Source organism: Lipophrys pholis (genome assembly GCF_963383615.2).
Source record: "Lipophrys pholis genome assembly, chromosome: 4".
NCBI lineage: Eukaryota > Metazoa > Chordata > Actinopteri > Blenniiformes > Blenniidae > Lipophrys > Lipophrys pholis.
Genome location: NC_137637.1, coordinates 19,471,466 through 19,492,566, shown reverse-complemented (window position 1 = coordinate 19,492,566; position 21,101 = coordinate 19,471,466). Strand labels below are relative to the sequence as shown.

Sequence of the window (21,101 nt, the reverse complement as noted above, 5' to 3'; positions counted from 1 at the left end):
AATCACTGAACAGCTCTGGCCAGGGGCCATTTAAATAGCGCCCCAAGTCTCGGACAAGAAATGACGCTGATTGGTTTAATCTTCTGTCAGTCGCTCTGGTGTTGATCAGTAACTGGTGAAGATCACTACTAAGCCCCGCCTCCTCAGGGGGTGCTTTCTTCATCGCCCTCGGCTGCCCTCTCACACACTCACTATTAGAGAGAGAAAGCAAGAAATCCTAACTTTTATTGAAGATTATGTGTAGAAAATGAAGCGAATACAGTTCAGGGCCCATTGTTAGTTTGTTGGCATAAACAAATGTTGATCGTATTAGAGTTTATTCATATATTTTATAATAATAATAATAATAATAATGAAAACCATTCCTCTTGCTTCCACCAGGGGGGCGGCGCCCCGGCGCCCCCTATTGACCAGCCACCACTGGTTGCATCCATCAACAAATCACTGTTGTAGAGCAAAAGAAAATGTTGACTACAAATCAATGAAGTCCAATTCAAGCGTTCACTAATCAGAGCTCACTACGAACAAAGCCAGGTCAAACCCTGGACAGGTCGCCACTTCACCACACACTCACACCTACTGTGAAAAAGATTAAGCGCAGCCAGACATAACCCACACAGGCACAGGGAGAACATGCACATCCTCACAGAGAGAGACCTCCTGAGCAAAGCAGTACTCAAACCTTGTACCTCTTGCTTTGAGGTGAAAGTTCTAACCACTGGATTTGTTTAATGTACTTGGATATAGGAGGACAACCCAAAATCAGCTTTTTGACTGAATTGAGATTGTGGACTTAGAGAACATTTTGTGTGTTGTTATTTGGCATTCTGATAAGTAATCAGAGTAACAGCTACTGGAATAGTGGTTAGCGCTTTGCTGTGGAGAGTTTGCATGTTCTTCCTCGGGTACAGTGGTTTCTCTTGGTTTAAGGCAAATCTGCCACCATAGTTCACTCAGAAGGTACACCGCATTATCTTTGGTATTATCTGAATGGGATAATTAACCAATTCCTCCGGTTCATATCATTCACAATGAACAGGAATAGAAACAAATTACCAACAGAACTTAAAATAAAAGCCCCAAATGTGTTTTTATATCCAGAATAAAAGTTTACTCATATGCTCATGTATGAGCTTGTTAAAAGGTATATTCATAACTGGGTTTATTTTTATATATTTTGTATCTCATCTGCACAGAAAGCTGTAAACCGCATCGAGATACATCGTGCATGAAGTTTGAACTTTAATAAGAAGACCAGTAGATTTTGTAGAACAGAGATTTACCCCCCCCAATAAAAAAAAATTAAAAAAAAGAAAGAATAATTGCTGATGTTGTTTAGGCATGAAAAGCTATTTGGACAGATGCTCCAAAAACATGTGAAAACAAGGCCCAGGATAACAATTTGATTTCTTCGCACCACCTAAATTACTTTGTACGTGTCCCAACAGCAACAAAGAATGCTTCGTACTGAGGCATGCAAAAACAAAATTCCCAAACTTCAGTCAGGTCAGGCTGCAAAAGGGACTCGTGTTGTGCATGTGGAGCGTTAGGACCACACAGTACGAGCTGAAGAATCACAGCACAGGCAGATCAGTCAAGACTTCCTACTGAACCAGACTAATGCATCTGGAGATCACCCACAGATGAATGTGTTGGGAGAGCTTGACACACAAAACCAGTGTCTTAGGTCAAATTCTGTTTATGTAATACACATTTGTTTTGTGTGAATTCAAATCTCCAACTTAAAACTGGAAAAAAACTAAACTAAATCCAACGTCCAAATAGAGCAAACGATCAAGTCAGATGATTCCTGCTCGAGGGATATTCAAGTACTTTACAATTGTCACATTCATCCATTCACCCACACGTTTTAAGGTTCAGTCTGGCTGACAGACTCTACGACACACTCTATGTACTCTATGTACAGCTCATATACTGAGACACAAAGTGGTGTAGTGGCGACTACTCTTGCCTCACAGCGATAAGGCAGCAAGTTCAACTCTGTTTTGTCTGTGCAATAAGAAATAAATAAGAAAAACAGGTTTATGATTCGAGTTAACTTGTGACACTAAAGTGCCTGAAGGTGTGATTGGTTTACCGTCGGCTCCTGAGCACAGAGCAGATAAAGTGGTCGGAGATGGATTGATGGATAGAAAATATACAATATGACTATTGAGGCGGTTTGTGTGAGAACTGACTACTATTGCAAGAAGGACCCAGATTTCTGGTGATCATTTTTGGTTTTCACGATAACTCACTATAGACAGAGGCAAATGTTCTGCACATGTGAAGTTATCTGACATTAGTGGTTCGTGGCTGTGAATGAAACTCGATTGAGTAAAGCCGTTCACTAACAGTTTTGGCAGTAATTCCAGGGGTGTGAATAAGTAACCTCAGATCATGTTCTCATGGTTTAACATGTGGAAACCTGAATACTCAAGCGTATTTCACACTGAGATTTTATTTTTTCATTGACGTAACAGCGATTTTTCTGTGTGCACCACTGTGTCGGGGACTGGTTAGAACAACACGATTTGAATGAGTCTTCTACTACGAGGATTAATGACAGGAGACCTTCAAGACAACCAAAATATTTTTGAAAAAAAAAAAAAAAAAAAAGTTTATTAATTTAACAAGCATACAAAACAACAAATCATTTTTTTCTTTTTTTAAACATTTGATGTGATTTCAGTGCAATTTCAAAATATACATTTTCAGCAGGGCATGTTAATCAAAGTTAATCACGTCAGAAACGGCCACTTAAATAGTTCTTCTGATTATCATATTTGACAATTGTCCTAGCCAGAGGAAGCTCACGAGTGATACCTTCTGGAGGTAAAACTGTATACATCTAATCTTTAACATACAAAACAAAGCACTGCACAATTAAATATTAAATACATGAACAAAAACAGAAGTACGGTCACGCAACACAAACCAAAGCGTTTGTAAACAAGGCTTGTAAACAAAATGAAAGTATGTGGTTATACATTTTTGGTTTGTGGATTTAATAAATACCAAGCAGATGCAATTTCTCCACACAAGAGTTTTTTTTTTTTGGTGTGAAAGAGTAACAGACTGTCAGTTGTAATGTTACTGGCGGAGGGTGTGGAAAAACTTTTTCCCTCAACTGGAGGTTATAGCATAGATACACAGATGTCAATTCATATTGGGGAAAAAAGCTTTTTCTTTTATCCTTTTCCTTCAAGAAAGAAGAGTGACATTCAATGTTTGAAAACAGTACAGGCAAATCTCACTAAGACTGTTACTTTAAGACATGATCACCTTATCAGCAGGTCGCTGCAGTGAGACAACAAGCGCTCAGGGGTGGCACCGCCAAAAAGAACCGATTTTAGTTTTCCTCAAATACGACTGGGGGGTGGGGTGGGGGGGGTTGAAGCTTCTGGTTAGTCGATGACCATCAGCTGAAAGCTAATAAGTACCATTAACCTGCCGCCTACAGTGTTAAATGTGTTTAATCGGCCACAAACAACTTCTGGGGGACGCTAAATGAATTGAGGTTTATTGATCAGCTACAGTGTCTTAAGCTGACAGCTTGGAAGGGAGAACGTCCGGTTAAGAAACTGGCCCCATGAAAACCCATCAAATAGTTTTAGACAAGTCAGATACTGATGTGTCGCGGTTCTCTGGAGCCGACTCGTCTTCGCTCTTTAGGTGCTACAGGTACGCTGCTACAACGGTGGTGGAACAAAAACAGACCGTAGACAATGACATCCATTTAGAGCTCATGTTTCTGTAAGTCTGCTTCACGGTCCACATTTAAATGTTAGGCGGGATCGCTGACTCAGTTTATTATGATTCTGGCTTCCTTAGATTCATATATAAATAAGATTTTGTTCCCCCCCCCCCCCCAATCACGTTATACTCCAGGCAGGTGGAAGCACATCCATTCGTAGGTTAGTTAGTATGTTAGTACTGGATAATGCTACAGTTATGATACGTCTGGGTATTAAACACATACCGCTGCTGTTAGAGGTTTACCAAACACTGTGCTAGCTTATCAAAAAACTCTCAGATAGAATGTCAGTTCAAACAAATGTGCCCCGTAAAAAGCAAAGGAATCATTCAGTATTTGTGCTGTTTCTCCAACATGTGGGATTCAAAAAAGCACTCAGTTACAATCAACTTTTCATTTGCACCCAGCCACACAGGGAGAATATGTCTTTAAGACATGACCGTTAATGGGAGTTTGTCCTATTACAGCATACGCAATGGGCAGAGAACGCCTGCCATTAGAAGGGATAAAAGGCAGACTGCAGTTATCTGAAAATCAGTGTAACGTAAACAGCTTGAAAGAAGCGATTCATCCACCCACTGGGTCAACTTCTCATGAGAGTGACCCAAACTACGACCACGGAAAAGCAGAAAGCACTAGATTGAGTTGTCTAGTTGTCCGAGCCCACACGGATGTAGAAAAAAGTGAAAAGGGTTTGTGTGAATGCGTGTCTGTGCTTTTAACAGTGGAAAGTGGTCACAGGTCAAAGGGTAATTCAACACTAAATTACGAGGACGAAAATGTTCCCTCTGGGATGATTAGCAGATTCAAACATTGAAGCGGGTTGTGTTTCCGGCTGCACCTCAATTAATGATGTCACATCAGTGGTCAAACGCTGACCACCTGCGATGACACCATAGCCGGAAACACTCTGGCCTAATATTTATGACAAGAGAAAGAGAGAGAGAGGGAGAAACTTGGTGTTTGATTACCCTTTAAGGCTCATCTTTTCAGTCTAATCCCAGCGTAGTTTGTACACTTTTTCAGGTCCACCTCTCAACTATCGGTGCGTGGGGTCTCTCACTTTGACCTGTTGCGTCTACCTGATACACTCCTCCTCTGAAGCGTTTAGCGACTCTTCACTCTCACTGTCATCTAGTTCAGGAAGATCGCCCCACAAGAGCAGATTCAGACCTGCAGACACATTTGAAGAGGGACTGTGAGGACTTTTTGAATCTCAGAGAAACTGCGGGGAGCCGGGAAGGGCTCTAAAACTGACCTGTCGCATCCAGTCTGTTGAGAGTTGATACAGCCTCGCTATTGAACATCCAGAAATGTCCATTATTACAGGAGAGCAGGCAGGGTTTGCAGGGGGCCACGACATGATATCCCACAACATTACCGCTGGGAGAGGGAGAGAATAAAGAAGAAACATTAGTCAGCATTTTAGTGGGGGCACGTCTGAAAAGTGCTAACTCCACTAGTGGGTGTCTATTATCTAACCGATGTTTGTTTTTGCCCTCTATAAAAACAACAAAAGCTTGGGAAAACAAAAGAGTTTCCATAAAGCACCCCGAGCGCTGAACTGTGCTTTAAGGTAAAATCAGCAATAAATGCTTAATGACACAGATTTAAATACTAACCAGTATAGCATCATGAATCTCTGACAGAAAATCAATTGAAAACTACTATACTTGAGTTCTGACTAGCAGTAGTTTCATGATTGCATAATAAATCAAATGACTTTGGACAGTTGGCCAGACAAACACTATCTATGGATCAAAGTAGTTGCAGGCCTTTCAAAATATGCATAATCAAATTTATCAGTGACCAAGATGTGCTATAATAGCTCGGCATCACATGAAAACGGTTTACTGTGTTAACAGTCGCTGGGTGTTCTTTTCATTAGCATACTGCATCAGCAGATGGTTTTTCTACAGCAAACACTGCAAGGCAAAAAGAAAACACTTGTTACGTACCATTTGAGACATGCAATATCTCTCAGTTTGCATTTACAGCTTTCAGTGGAGTAGCAGCTGGCCACAAAGTCAACAGTTCTTGGGGGAGGGAGGGTGCATGCAAAGAGAAACAAACATAAGCATAAAAAGGATGCAAGTCACACAATGATATCATATGTACATTATATTGTAAAAGTTGTTAATCACAGTTTGGGTATACAATTATGTTTTTTTGATCCCCACTATGGGAAGGGAATACTGTGATCCTAACTAATTAGAATAACACATTCAATGCAGTTCAGAGTGGCTCACAGATCTGATCATCTGAAAGTTGCACACAAGAAGGACTGAAAAACAGAGTCACAACTTTAAAAATAAAACAGACAGAATCATATGAATGAGAGGAAAATGTGTTCAAAAGTAAAACATATTGGACAGCTACAACAATCTGTGAGCAGGCATCTTCTCGGCGTTGTGCTGCACTCTCGGTTTAGCCTCATCAAACGTAAACAAAGGTTAGCAGCGCTGCTAACAGGATTAGCACTTACCTATTGGGAGGTATGTCCGTGGAAAACAGCTCGACCTCGGTATCTGCCAGGAGCACTGCCTTCATGCCTCTTGTGCAGAGCATACTCTCGCAGAAGATGCAATTCACTTGAGCGACACACTTGTTTTTGAAATTGGCGTTGGATGTAGACATTGTTGTTGTGCTCACACAAAAAAGGAGAAAACGGGCGAACTCTCGCTTCTTCTGCCTCCGGGCAGCAAACTCAACACAAAAAACGGGTGTCGGAGGGCGTCTGTTGCTACCCCGTCCACTTCGTTTAATAATTCGATGTAGATTATTGACGACGGCGCGAGCTCCTACGTCCTTGTGCAGACGCTAGCCTCCTCCTAACGAAGAGCTAAATGTTAGCTCGTCCTACAAACACACAGGAAAGTAGAAACCGCCGCGACGCAATTTCTGTGTAACACAATCGGCCAATGTATTGTAAATAAACACACGGCGTCGGCAAACGACTGGCCTGTTTCACACAGCTGGCTGCGCATCCATTCGGATGTTAGTTTACAGCTAACCAACTAGCTGTCAGCTTTGTTTACAACTTCCTGGTATTTAACGGCACTTCCTGCATCTAGCTTTAAAAGACCTAAACGCTCACTCTGATTGGACGTTCCCCGCAGCGGCGCATCGCCATTGGTTGGCTTCATTGCAACGTCTGAATGTGATTGGATAGAAATACCACTTGAACCGTCCCACTTTTCAAAGCTTTACGCGAGGCGATTGGTGTAATAAAATGTCGTTCAAATCTAATCATTGTCTTATTTCAGTGGTCAAATAAAGTTAGGCGGGGCATTGCACGATATAGAAAAGTTATTTTTGTTGCAATTCATACACAAATTAGTTAATCTTCTTCGAACAAACTGTATGAACGTTATGTATGCCATCACTACTTGCCGTGTCACTTTGTGCTCAAATTAGCCAGTTATCTTCCCGCAAAATTCCAAATTGTGAGATTTTGTTTCATAAAAACAATTAGTGATTTCAGTTGTAAAAGATTGTAAATTGCGTGGTGATCCAATGAAGCATCATGGGTTGCCTTTAAATTTGAAGTTTGGCCTTTCATGACGCAGTTTCAGTGAAATATTTAGACCAAACTCACCTCATCAAGAATGCTTTCCTGCATTTGGGAATCCAAATGAACCGTGGCTGTCCTGCGCACTGTGGGCTGCCAAGCAGTCAGCAGCCAGCCCCTCCATCCCCACTCATTCTCCTTCCTCTCTCTCTTCAGGAGGGGGAACAAGAAGAGGGGCAGTTTAGTTTTGAACAGGCAGCAGTGACATCGAGCCTCGATCATAGCAAAGGAAGAAAACAAAACAATCAAAAAAAACAACTTTATGACTTTTTTTTTTCTTCTTTTTTTTTTTAAAGAAGGGCATGAATCACATTTCACTTGAAGTTGTTTGCACCATAACCGGTTTTGAGGAGGCGGCGAGGCGAGGCGCGGCGGCGGAGAGGAGCAGGAGCAGGAGTAGGAGTAGGAGTAGGAGCAGGAGCACACAGCCGCAGCAGCAGCGCCAAACTCACAATGCGCCCTGAGTGAGCGGAGGCAGGGAGACAATACAGATCCCCGGACACACTGAGGAGCTGCGATCTCTCCTTTCCTGAACTCCAACAAACCTGCTCCGGAGCGGCGGCTTTTCTTCCCCTTTTACGGCTGATCTATTCATTGATTGAGAGGGAGAGAAAAACAGACTTCACTACGAGGGACAAGTGGTTTGATCTCCAAACTCAGCCATGACGTCTCCAGCCAAATTCCGAAAGGACAAGGAGATCGTGGCCGAATATGAAACTCAAGTTAAAGGTAAAACTTTTTCCAGGCGTTGTGCGTTTTAGTGGACACCGGGATACTCAATAATGGAGAAGAATGTGTGATTCCTAGCCATATGCAGTGTTTTTTTCCCCAGACTTGGCAAATTGCATGATTTTTTTTTTTCCTCTTTCTCCCCCTGAAGCCTTACCTCTTTTTCCCCCATAAAAGGAGGGCTTACCTTTTTCATTTTCTCGCAATCTATGAACGACAATTGTCATTATGCGGACGTGGCAGATCACTAATATATAAATAATTGCAGTCATGAATAGAACATCATGATCAGTGTCTCCAGGCGTGTGATCGCTGCCTGTGAGGCGGCGGCGGCGGCAGCGCACACATGGTCAACAAAGGCAGGGTGGGAAAAAGAAATCACTCAGAAATCCGCGGTGGTGTCCAGATGTGCCCCGAGCTGAGTCGGTAAAAGGTGGAGGTGAAGGTGATGGGTGTACTTTGTGCAGACTGACCACGGGGTGGATGTTTCGACATTGAACCAGGCAGGCAGGCAGGGCGTTTTCTCCCCCTTCTTCTTCTTCTTCTTCTCTGTCTCCTGCTCGTCTGTGCGCCTGCCTCTGCACTGATGGCTCCGGCATGAATTAGACGCAGATTGCAATTAAATGATCACTTTGTGCGAAGGCTTTGCTCATTGATCGGTCCATCGGTGCCGCCTCTGCTGATGATCAAGGACATGGGAGCAGCAGGGGTGTCGGAGCAGATTGTAGTTGTTGGAAAGGGGCGTTGAGGTGTTAACTGTTTACTGGCTGATTGCTGTGCAGGCTTTAAGTCTTGGTGACAGGGAGGACTTTCCTGCTCTCAGACGATATAACGTTATGTGGTACACACGGGAAAGGTGAAGAGATAGGAGAGAGGGGCGTGTAGAAGTTCGCATATGATCCTCCTACCGAGCAGCATGTTTGCAGCTCATTGCAGTGCCAGATAACTAGATAACTGCTTCCCTCATCATTCTCATCTATGAGCAAGGTCTTATGTCTTGTATCTGTGTCGTTAGCCTTACTACACTTCAGTCGGAAAGAGTTGTCCTTAATGGACTTGTTACTTTGGAATTTCTGGCGTTAACACAAAGATGAGTGACAAACAATGAGAACCTGCAGAGAGTTTCTTTATGACGTGTAACAAAATTTCAGATGCAATATTTTGATTGATGAGATTAACAAGTGCATAGCAGGATAAGAACCATTCCTCTACAAGATCATCCTTAATGTTTACAACTTTACAAACTGCTTTGTGGGAGTGAAATCTGTTTCACACTCATCCATTCATCCATCAGCCCACACTTCATCCCTGACGTGGAGCGCAGGGTGCTGAAGCCTCTTCCAGCCAACACTGGGAGAGACGCAGGGTTCCTCCTGGATAGCTCGGCAGTCCATAGCATTGAGTAATGTCTGCATCAAGACAGGAAGCTGAAGTATTGAGAGGGAAAGAAAAAAAACAGACGTGGGGGAGAATGCAAATGCCACACAGCCATTCTTCCATCAATCTTCCATACTACGTTATCCAGCTTACGGTCGCAGGGGGCTGGAGCCGATCCCAGTTGACTCCGGGAAAGTGCAGCTTACATCCTGGATAGCTTGCCAATCTACTGCAGGACTAATGCAGAGGGATGTCTTTGTATTAAGGAAGGAACCTGGACTACCTGGGGAAAACTGTTAGAGTCACAAGGCAGAATAATGGCGAAGCCAGCCAGATTCAAACTTTATCTTTTGTAAGATGATAGTGTTAATCACTGGATCGCGGTGCCACCCGGTGTCACTTCACAGCTCCATCGTCACACCTTCATGCCCCGTGGTGGCATTTAAGTTTGTTATCTCGTTCAACTTCACTTAATTCTCTCCTTTATATTCATGTTTCTTTGAGTCTACATGAGGCAGGGATTGATTTTGTGTTTCTAACGGGAAAGCCTGTCAGTCAAACAAGCAGACAGAGTAATCCAGTGTAACTGGACTCCCGCTAACATTAACCACCTTCTATTAACAACTTCCTTTTGTTTACCTGTCTATTTGAAAACTCCTTTGTTTGTCACCACAGAGACATTAGTATTGGGAGACTGCTGTTTATGCTTGGCAGCACATGTAAAGACTTTCTGTCCATGCCGCATTGTGGGCACGTCTGCCGTGTTTGTCAGACCATGGACTCAATGTTTGTCCATCGACCCTGTGCATTGATTTCTCCTGTCAGTTACTTCATTGCTCCCCAGTCAACAGCTGTGTTGTGTTCTCTCCTCTGTCCTCACCGGGTCCACGTGGTTTTCCACATACCGTCTCCCCTATCTGGAATGAAGAGATGAAAGGCTTAAACCTGTGCATCCACATAGCTGTTTGAGGTGCGTGTGTTTCCTCTATGTGAGGATGTCTCCAGAGGCTGCGTGCGCCATTCCCAGCAGTCTGCCGTCTCGAGGAGACGCAGACAGTGTGTCATTACCCCGCGCTCTTTAAGATTCTGTAATATAGGGTCTCACCCAGCCATACATGAAGCTGCTATACATGTCATCCTCTCTCAAAATGTGTCCACCCTGCTTCCAGTCTTCCATAGATCCTCTCTGATCTTTCAAGTCCAGCAAGGAGAGGAGGGTCCATACCTACCTGCTCGTCTCATCTAATCAAGCAGTGGGAACGGCTTTGCAGCTATACGCTGCTGCGGTTTGAGGGAAATAAATGTAAATCCTTTTGGATGTCATCCATAAACCTCTGCAGAAAGAGAGGGAGAAGCATAAGTCTGCATTTTATTCTCCCAGAAGTAAATTAAGCATTTGATGGGTGAATTAGTCCTTATAATGTGAGATGTTCGCTACATCTGGTATACCGTCAGCTACAGATTAAGCTCTGTGCCAATGCTATCATATATGCTCCAACACTATGGGTAGTCCTTTGTAGTACCACTGCATTGCCTGTGAAAAATGCTGTTGCTGGTCTTGAGGCCATTTTGCCGACCACTGTGAGCTGGTTCAAAAAGAGTTGGGAATTCACAAACCGAGTGGTGATCGCTTGACATGTGTAAAACACGGCTGATGTGGCCTGTTATTTTTCATGTATGGAGCCAACTTCAAAGGGCATGTGAAGTGATGCTCTCGGCGTCAGTGGACAATCACTTTGCCTCGCAACACCGGGGTTAAAGAAAGTTGCTTCTTGAAATGCAGAGTGATGCTTGAATATCTCTGTCTCCCAGGCTTTGTTATTTCTCACAGAGTGCTCCCACTCTAATGTGGGATCCTGGCTGATTTCAGGAATGTTCCTACTTGCTAAGAAAAAAGGGTGTGTATCGAACAGTGCGGACAAAGGTGGCCGAAAGAGGGAGAAAAAGCAGACACAGCCAGAAAGGGAAGACAGGAGGAATATTTACATTTATACCAAAATGCTGCCACAAAGCTGCGGTGCCATATACATTGCTGAAGCTGAGTTCAGGAATAAGCCGAACACCAACTTTTTACACACACAAGGAGTTTTGATCTTCCTGCTTAAACACCATTACCATTTGTTTCAGCGACGAAATCATTGCTTCATATTCACGCACGCTTGCTAAAAAGGTAAATGACGAGTGGTCGAACCAAGCAGCCTTGATGAAAGGATGAACATGATGAAAGCATGCATAAGAAAGACAGGGTAAGCGTTCATTAAAGTGCTTGTCTCTGCTGGCTGCAGCATCTCTCATTTCTGCCTTCTTCCCATACAACTTCAGAGTGGAAAGCTTTAATTCAGACACTGGAAAACATTTCAGCGGAAAATTGAGGAGCGCTGAGTGTTTAAAGTCATTCGACAGATGTTTCATTTTTCATGTACATTTTGGCTCCGCACCTCAGCATCTGCCGGGAGTTTTTACACATCTGTGAACTTTAACATGAGGATGTCTTTCTTGCCACTGATAAACTTTATTGATTATGGCCTGCTCGAGTAATACAAAAGTCAACAAAAAAGGGGCCTTTGGCTGATGACACACTTAAAAAAATGTTGTCGATCTTTGAACTAAACTCTAGCAAACAGATGGTGATGAAGACGCGAGCCCTGTCGAGTTCTTCCGAGCTGTGATCGTTTTCCAGATGCGATAATGAAACAATTTTACTTGGCAGATTTGACGTCGACCTCTTTCCCTGACGAGGAATGATTGGCTGTGGTCACACACTTATGTAGTGAGTGTGTGACCACAGTGAGTTACTAAGGTACAGGTTGACGAGGCAGCTGGAGAAACGTATGATTAAAGGTAAATGAGTGCTTTCACTGGCACACAATAGGAAAAGTGGTGACTAAGAGAGGTTTTGTCAGCAGGATTATGGGTCTGTGTCTTCATTTTATGTGAGGCTCTTTGCTTTTCCTGTACTTTAGTTTGTGAGTGTATTGCCGCTGATTTATGTTTATTTAAGATATAATCGCTATAAAATGGCAAGAGGTCAATTAGGGACAGTTTTAGGGCTTTGTGTGTGTGTGATCTTTTTAACAACCCCTGGTTAGTTACAGCTAAACTGCGTTAACTTTGTCATACAATTCTCAACCACCGGTCAATCACGCCGCCCTGAATGGTAACGTTTACTCGCTGCACCCTGTGTGAGTGTGTTAACATCTGTCGGCGTGTGTTGGTTGCAGTAGGTTGTGAGGGTGTGTCTGTGTGTGTGTGTGCATGTGGAGGGTGGTCCTGAATGCTGTATTGTGAGCTGAATAGAAATGCTGACTGAGCTTAAAATAATAATCCAGGAAGGATGTTTGCGTGAAACTGAGGTTGAGGAGACTGAAACATGGATGGATCATACAGGAGTGCGTGAGGCTTCCTGTTTGGGGCACAAAGCGTTACGCTCAGGCGAAGGAATCAGCTGCTACGCACACTCACACACACATAGGGTACGTACAAGTGCATCAGCTTTGTGAGGCTTTTTTTTTTTTTTGCTCTGCAATTAACACACTTGTCTCTCAAAATACAAATGAACAGAGATTAAAACTAGGTTTTTTTTCTTTTTCAGAAACCAAATTCATCGGAACAATGCGTTCCAAGTCAGATGTTCTATTGTCCTTTCAGATGTGTGCGTGTGTGTGCGCGTGTGTCATGGCAGTTGCTTCTTCTTGCTGTATCAGCAGTACAGACGACATGCCTGAAAACGCTCATTGATTTTTCTGTTGAGTTTTTACCTGCCTGCCTCTTCATTCTTCAGTATTCGATATGGGGATTTACTACAGGGCTGTGGTGGCACCTGAGAGAAAACACACAGCGCTAAATGTACTAACTTCACAAGTGCTGAGGCGGCTTTCTTCGGTGTTCGTACGAAGCTCTGTTTACAAGCCGGTGAGTGTGTGTGTTTTGCAGTCTGGAGTTTTGCAGTCAGTTCGTGATTCAAACTCAATGGAATAATTCATGTCAGGATGCCAAATGAAAGAAATCTGAAATAAACATGAGCAGGAAAAAAAGGGGCAGCCAGTGCAGCAAAGTAGGTAAGGTCAGAGTTCATCTGCTTAGTTGACTCCTGGTCATTGGTGCCAGATGTTCCAGATGCTCGGTTGGGCAACAGATGTTCCGTCTGCCCTGGTTGGCTACTCTCTGACACTTCGGCTGCCACCCCTTTACTGGGCCGACTGCGCTGAGGCATGTCAGGATTGGTTGAAATCGCACCTCCCTCTTTTTCAGGTGCTCCTCCTTTGATGTACAAATAGTGTGTCTTTAGTGTGCCAATGCATCCGAGGGCAGCCCCTGATACTGATACCTGCTTCCAACACACACACACACACACACACACACACACACACACACACACACACACACACACACACACACACACACACACACACACACACACACACTCCTCAAGTTCTCAAGTATGATAGACTATATTGTGGCCTGTTTATGGCGTTTGTTAGTTTTTTTTGCTCAAAGTTAACTGTAACAATCCTCTTCGATTATTAGGTTTTGTGATTGAATGAAGTTTGACAGTGTTGTGGTAGAGAAGTTCCTCCTGGCCTGTTTCTGTGTGTGTAAGCATTAAAGTAAGGTGTGATTGTATATTTTGACAGTGAATATTCCCCAGAAGTTCAACAGAAATGAATCGAATACCAGCTGAATTGTCCTTTGAAAATTTGAAAGGGAAGAGTCGTTGCACCAGAGGGCATTAGAAAACTCTCCATCTCAAAAGCTAGAAATCAAAAGCTGAATTTTGAGCACAGGTAGTTTGGCCAAGTATTGCAAACCATCACACGATCTTTGGTCAGCTCATTTAGTTCAGGAGCTATTGTTTTTAACCTCCGAAACGTCTGTTTGCATAACGATTGAGCTTAAGTGTGGGTGGTTGCTTTTCTAATTGGGCTCCATTGGTTAGGAGACCATGACCTTTGAATGGGTGTCTTGTTTATATTTCACCACCTTGATCTGACAACACACAAACACACACACAAGGCCACAGCACAACAACCAGTGTGAGTATGCAAATATGTAAAAAGCATTGCCATGATTTAGCCTTTCCTTTTTTTTTTTTTCTTCCCAGTCCTATTCTTCTTCTCAGCCTACATTCAGTGAACAATCAGACTATTGTGAAAGCTGCTGGTCTTCAACTCAAATTCCATACTATTCTATTCCTCTCTCTCTCTCTCTCTCTCTCTCTCTCTCTCTCTCTCTCTCTCTCTCTCGATGTTTGTCAGTTCTGATGAAATGTGACACATTCATTTTCGACTCACCTCCCATGGCAACTTAAACTAATAATCATCACTTTATGATTAAAACACATGTGACACACACACACACACTGTGTGCGCATGCAGGGTCGCCTCTGCCGGACACTGACTCACAGCCAGCTGAGAGAGATGATTTGTGTGTGTGTGTGTGTGTGTGTTGGTTAATATATTATTAAGAACAGAGGGATCTATAAAAAGACAAGGGGTCCAACGACAAAGCCCACTCATATCCTCTGTGAAACAATCAATAGAAGAAACATCCAGCTGTAAATAAATAGAAGTGAGACAGAAAGAAAGAAAGGAGAGAAAGCACAACAGCAGAAAGGTTGGCTAATGCTCCCCAGGGAGGCCAGAGGAAACAGGTTGTGTTTGAACAGCCTTCGTACTGGCTGAAAAGCAAGGGGTCTGAGCAAGGAGGAAAAATGAGCAAAGGCCGGGTGGGGGGGGGGGGGGGGGGGGGTGCAAAAAAGGAAGAGAGAAGAATGAGGAGGAGGAGGGATCTGGGAATCATGCAAGAGGAGGTCTGAATGGAGGAGGTATAAAGGTGTAAAGAAACCCCACTTCTACAAGACTGTACGATTCATCTGCTCAGCTCAGTCGGCATGTGTGTGGAGTATGCACTTGTATTAGCCTTTTCACTCCCTATCTCTGTCTCTCTTCCTCTCTCCTTCCCCCTCCATCAACAGCTTTTCCCTGCACGTAGGCAGAGTTGGTTGCTAGGGTTACTGAATTGCCCCCATTTTTCTGGGTTTGTGAGGAGAAGAGGGAAATGAGAAAGAATAATGTAGATTTGCCTCCCCTGTAGGGTCTGGCTAATCAGGTTACCAACACACACACACACACACACACACACACACACACACACACACACACACACACACACACACACACACACACACACACACACACACACACACACACACACACACACACACACACACACACACAGTTCACTCCCATTTTGAACCTTCACATGTTGGTCTTGTCAGGATTTTTATTTTTGCTTTCTTGCTTTTACGTTCCAGTTCTTCATATTTGCCCTCTTGCCCCTTCTTTATTCCACCTTTACATCGCTTTCTTTCTCCATGCTGTCACTACTGTTTTCCCATCTCGTTCAGGGAATGTCTGAGATTCAGCAAGGTGCTGTTTGATTAATGGAAATTCTGAATTGTTGCTGTTTCATGAAAACAATCTGGTCTGTAATTGAAGGTTTTAGCCTGATTTTTTTGGAAAAAAAAACCCGAGGTGGCATTTCAATCCGAGTTTTACATCAAATGCCTTAAAAGAGTAACTATGGGTGTGAGTGGCATGGGTTGCTACCAAGAGGAGAATTTCAGTATTGTAACAAGTTTCTGTGTATTTGGGAGAGAGCAATCATGGCACGCTGGCACCCGGGTTCAAACACCTCTAATGCTATTTTAATGAAGCAATTCATCACCTCTTCTCAGCTGAAACTGCCTCACTTACACACACACACACACACACACACACACGCTTGCCGTCCTTTACGTTCTCTGTTCTCTTACAACGTATGTCAATGAGTGTGAGAACACTGTGTTCTTCCCCCCCGGTTTACTGTGAGAGAGTACCAGTTCTATTTTCGTTGTTCCCAGCATCAGAGCCTCTCTGGTAGATGCTTCTCCCGCTTTCTCTCAGTGTTTCTTGTCGGCTTAGAGAGGCTTGTTTAAAGTGCTGAGTCCTAGCTTTACTTTAAATCTACTTTAAATGTGAGAGTACCGCAGTTTTCTTTCCCACGGTTAACCCACATGCCCTCTTTTTGCACAGTATTGTTGGAATAAAAACAGCACACACTCTCTTGACCAGGTCTCTGCCCTAAAAAGGAGCATCTCCTGAAAGTGTCGGCCCTTCTTCACCTCCTTTAATCTTTTAATTCTTATCGCTTCACACTCAGCCTCACCTTCACTCACACATTACTTTATCAGCATGGTGGATGCACGGTTGGTGTTCGGGTGTGTGCACTGCTACTTTTGACCTTAGTGGGAGGTTATATTGAGGTCCGAGTTTGGTGGTTTTTCAAAAGAAGAGCATGTGAAACTCGGACATTGTCCAAACCTCAACATAACACACAAAATTATGCAGGTACAAAACAAGACTCAAAGTTATTTTCCATGAGAGAGTCACATGAGTTAAACTCCACCTTTCTCGCATTAATCAAACTCCTAACCTGAACTGAACATGTATGTAGTACTGCGGGAATAGCGAGACAGATCACAAGAAGTATCTGTCTGATGGTGGCAGTAAGTGCAGATCTGTGAGCAAAAGGTTGATCAGCAGCTGCTCTAACTCGTTTAATTGAACCGGTCAGATGTGGGATTGACCCCACATGGAGAGAAAGTGAACTTGTTTCCAGCTTCACACACACTACATGTATTAGAGGGTGTGGTGGTGGAATCTGAGCTCGTCTGATTGCTCCCAACCCTGAATGCATGGAGGTAACATGTTGGTGCTGGTGTCATGCTCGGTGTAAATTAAACCACCCAGAAAATGTGGTTTTCCTGCAGCCTGTGGCATGCTCCTGCTCCTGCTCCTGCTGCTGAGATGCTGCGGGCACAAGCACATATCTGAGGTTTTAGATTTGCTCCATCACAGGAGCCTGTTGACTAAATCTCTCCTGATATGTTTCACTGTGCATGACCGAGGGCAAGTGTAAGAGAGGAACATGGTTCTATGTGCTCCTCGCTCATGCATGTTTAAGTGTATCCTGAGGCTGTGGGATATGTGTAGTCATGGTTTCTAAACATGCCATCCGCAAACACAATCTATATGGGAGATAGATCTTTGATGTGCCGTCACACGGTGCCATTTAATCTCCTACAGATCTCTCAAGCTTGAGTATGATTATCACGGCTACATGTACGGGGAGAGCTCTCATACACATTGAGTGATCAATCGTACAGTATTATCAACTGTGAAACTCCAGTAGTAATCACCTGGATTGCATTAATTTGATCTATTCTTTTGTCTGTACCTGCTTTTTCCCACTTATAGTTACAACTAGCTTGATACTTACTCTATTGACATTGAGCAAAATGGTGGTGCAGATTGAGCACACCTTTAACAGGTCGCCTGTCCCTCACAGAGCTAACAAGTCGTGCTTGGTACTTGTGCAGTATCACACCCATACCTGTCTGTATGGGAACGCCACAATAAAAAGTTTGACTTAAAGGAATGTTGCAATTTTTTCTTTGAAGCTGCTTTAGGTTTGCATTGCAGAGCACATATAGATGTGGCATTAGTCAGTGAGCTCCAAGCAGTCCAATGTGTTTGCAAGCTGCAGTGATGCCTCTGAACATTATTTGCCTAATGAGAGAATACCAGAGGTCTGTGTTGGTACACGCTCGGAAATAACACCAGACAAGATGGTGAAGAGGGGTTGAGAAATGCTTTAATTACAACCCAGCAGCACCCGAAGCAAATTAATGTTTTCATGCACAATGCATTAGCATATTGAATTGAGGTTTTAAAATGAGCAAAAACACTGCAGGTGATGAAAGCAGTTTGGTTAGTATACATAAGTGAAGCACTGGTTTGACATTTTGCAAGAATGACTCAAAAATCTGCGCATCATTTAGTATTTTTGCACATCTGGTTTCCCCCTAAGAACTGGAAGTTTCTGATGCTTGGAGTTTTCTCAATGCTGGACGTGCAGTTTGTGTTGAACATGGTAGGCACAGCATATATAAAAGTGGCAAACACGTTTCAAAATGAGACTGCAGACAGTGTCGGGAAGATGCATCAGGTTGCAGAAGATGGGCTCGTCTATCTTTTACCTCCTCGCTTGAGTTTTTACAAACTCAAATCTACATCATCTGGATTCATCCATATGAAGTAGAAAGGCCTATTTTGAAAAATTGTGATGTTCATGTCACATTCCTACTTTTAACAAATAGTTTTCATTTTGAGTGACAATTTGTAGGGAAAAAAAGTAGTTTAGAACAATACAACCGTTTGAATAAAAGCACCAGAATATTGTGTTTTTTGCGACTGAACCAGTGTGAAGCTAAATTTCAGGTCAGCCTTCTAACCCCGTGGCACTCTATTGTTATGGTGTTGTTACATGTTCAAAGCGTTGTTAGTAGGTGATTCTTGGTATTCACCAGCCACTGTTGTATCGTTCTATTCATGGCGTGATTGAAAGGGATGTCTTTTCTGTCAGTGTCGCCTCTCCTCCCTGCAGTGGGTCCACAGTAGAGTGTGGAGACCATGTGCTTGCCTGCACTGTGGGATACCCCCTCTCAGATTACCACCTTCGTCTATTCCCTGACTCTCCCTCCGTTCCCCTCCTCCCCCCTCCACATTCCGACTCAGTCCATGTGCTTCAAACAGAGTGGAAATGGGAACATCCCACCCCTCATACATGCACACACACATACTCATTCCTGCTGTGCACTGGCCCATGTGGGACAGGGGTTTCAGTGAGGCTGCTGGATGCTGTCTGTAAAGATAACACACTGTCTGTTTCTTTAAGGCAAGAAAGTAGGAAGACGATTTTTGCCCGGACCTGTACTGAGCTGAGACAAAAAGGTTTTTTTTCTCAGAAATGAGCAACGACGAGCCCTGGGTGTTGGGGGTGATGGGAGAGTTTGAAAAAGACAAGAAGAAAAGGGCGTTCCTGAGCACAAAGAACTTCCCCATCAATCACTTCATCACATTGGTGGCATAGCTGTCTGACACAAGCATGTTCTTTTGACCCCCCCCCATCACTTCTTTTTTTTTTCTCATCCATTTTTCTCGGAATCATGTGCTTCTTACTCCTCTTCTCAGTGATTTCTTTCTGTCTGGGGGCAACGATGCGTGTTAAAGGTGGCTGTCCATGACACTTATGCACATACACACAGGCATTCTCTCTGTGCAAAGGTTGCAGTGGGAGGCAGCGCAGGGCTAAGTGGCCGAGTGTGAGTGGGGCTCTTGTCATGTGCTGGTGGTATTCCCTCAGAGGAATGTGAAGGAGAGAGTTTCCCAGTCTGGTAGGGTGAATTCCTGCTGCTGAGTCTGAGCATGAATGTAAACCGTCACCACTCATTGTCACTCCACTTGCTTTATGCTTTTAACATGAAGATGTCTGGGAATCGCTGGTGTTTCCGAACGCCACATAATACTCTTGGTAATGAAAGCTGGGGTTTTTTTTTAGGTTCAAGAGTTACACTGAATTTGAGAACTGCTTTAGCAATGAAATTGAACACTTGAATGCAGAAAAGATTTGTGTTTTCTCACTAGTTCAATAAAACTGCACAATATTTTGGCATTCTCGTGCAAGAGGGAGAGAATAATAAATCTGATTGTTATTCTGTTGTAGAAGATAATCACAGCTGTGTTGATATCCACTACAGTAGCACAGCCTTTAGTGTAATGATGCTTTCATACAACAGTTACTCCAGTGCTGTTTATTGGGTGATAGTACTATTGGTTCATTTATTTCTTCAGTCTTTTTTGTTTTGTTTTGTTTTAGTGCTAAACCATTAAACCACTAAACCATTGAGGCTAAACATAAATGTTTTTTGATTCTTTCTACTCTATTTTCTTTCCCCATTTCCATAGGATGTGAGAATTTTAATAATGTAATTTGTCACATGTGTCTTCCATGTCGAACCAGACAAATAAACATTTATGATTAGTGTTCATCAGTCGGATTAACTGTGCGTTACAGAGATTTTTTTATGTGAAATATCGACACTCTGAGAAAGTCTCTCATCCCATCAGATGCCTAATATTACTATAACATTTATATTAGTGGATTGCGGTATTGAAAATATGATTTTGGAATTGTTTCTAAGTTGATGTTTCTGCACAAATGACAGTCTCATCAAATGTACCTCCACTAAATTGCTGCCTAAATCAGTGATGTGCATCATGCGCGTACCATGTGTACATATCGTATTTTTTGAACTTGACACTGTCGTAAACTATCACAGTAAAAATGTGATGATATTGTTTATTTCACTGTCGGGGGCATTTGATTTTCTCTCCAAGCAGGTGGAAACAATCATGCAGACATTGCTGTTGGCATGAGAAATCTGACAATTGAGTTGGAAAATATCATCAGAAAATCCAACAGCGAGAATCTTTAGCCACTTCATCTGCTCAAGAAATGAGTGCAACATATGTTGAATATGGACCGAACTTATAGTAAAGTTTCCAACTTGTGTGTTAGTGGTTTTCTGTGATTCCTCCGTACGCCATTTGACTCTCGTGTGGAAGAGGCAAATTTCTTTCTGTAACCATGGAAACTACTGTGTAAAAAAAAATGCAATCAACAAATGCAATCACGCTGAATGTTAGCATGGCATTAAGATGATGTGTGAGATAACTTCGCTGCAAGAACAAATCAAACTCGTCCTCTTTGGAGAGGGGATATTTG

General features: G+C 43.1%; 2 protein-coding genes across 3 annotated transcripts in view; one reads left to right on the top strand and one right to left on the bottom strand.

The window, feature by feature from the left end:
• Positions 1–2,671: 2,671 nt before the first annotated feature.
• On the bottom strand, positions 2,672–6,810 carry LOC308108813 (protein FAM72A). Its single transcript, XM_080462056.1, has 4 exons — positions 6,243–6,810; positions 5,716–5,793; positions 5,016–5,140; positions 2,672–4,930 (listed from the first exon to the last, which is right to left on the bottom strand). The coding sequence occupies exons 1-4, from the start codon at positions 6,392–6,394 to the stop codon at positions 4,836–4,838; spliced, it is 450 nt and encodes a 149-aa protein (XP_080318182.1). The 5' UTR covers positions 6,395–6,810; the 3' UTR covers positions 2,672–4,835.
• A 666-nt stretch (positions 6,811–7,476) lies between these two features.
• Positions 7,477–21,101, top strand: part of srgap2 (SLIT-ROBO Rho GTPase activating protein 2) — a 56,254-nt gene continuing 42,629 nt past the window's right edge. For both annotated transcript variants that reach the window (XM_080461346.1, XM_080461345.1), the window contains exon 1: positions 7,477–8,057. In XM_080461346.1, coding sequence (XP_080317472.1) covers positions 7,991–8,057 — 67 coding nt within the window. In that variant the 5' untranslated portion in view covers positions 7,477–7,990. The remainder of the gene's footprint in view (positions 8,058–21,101) is intronic.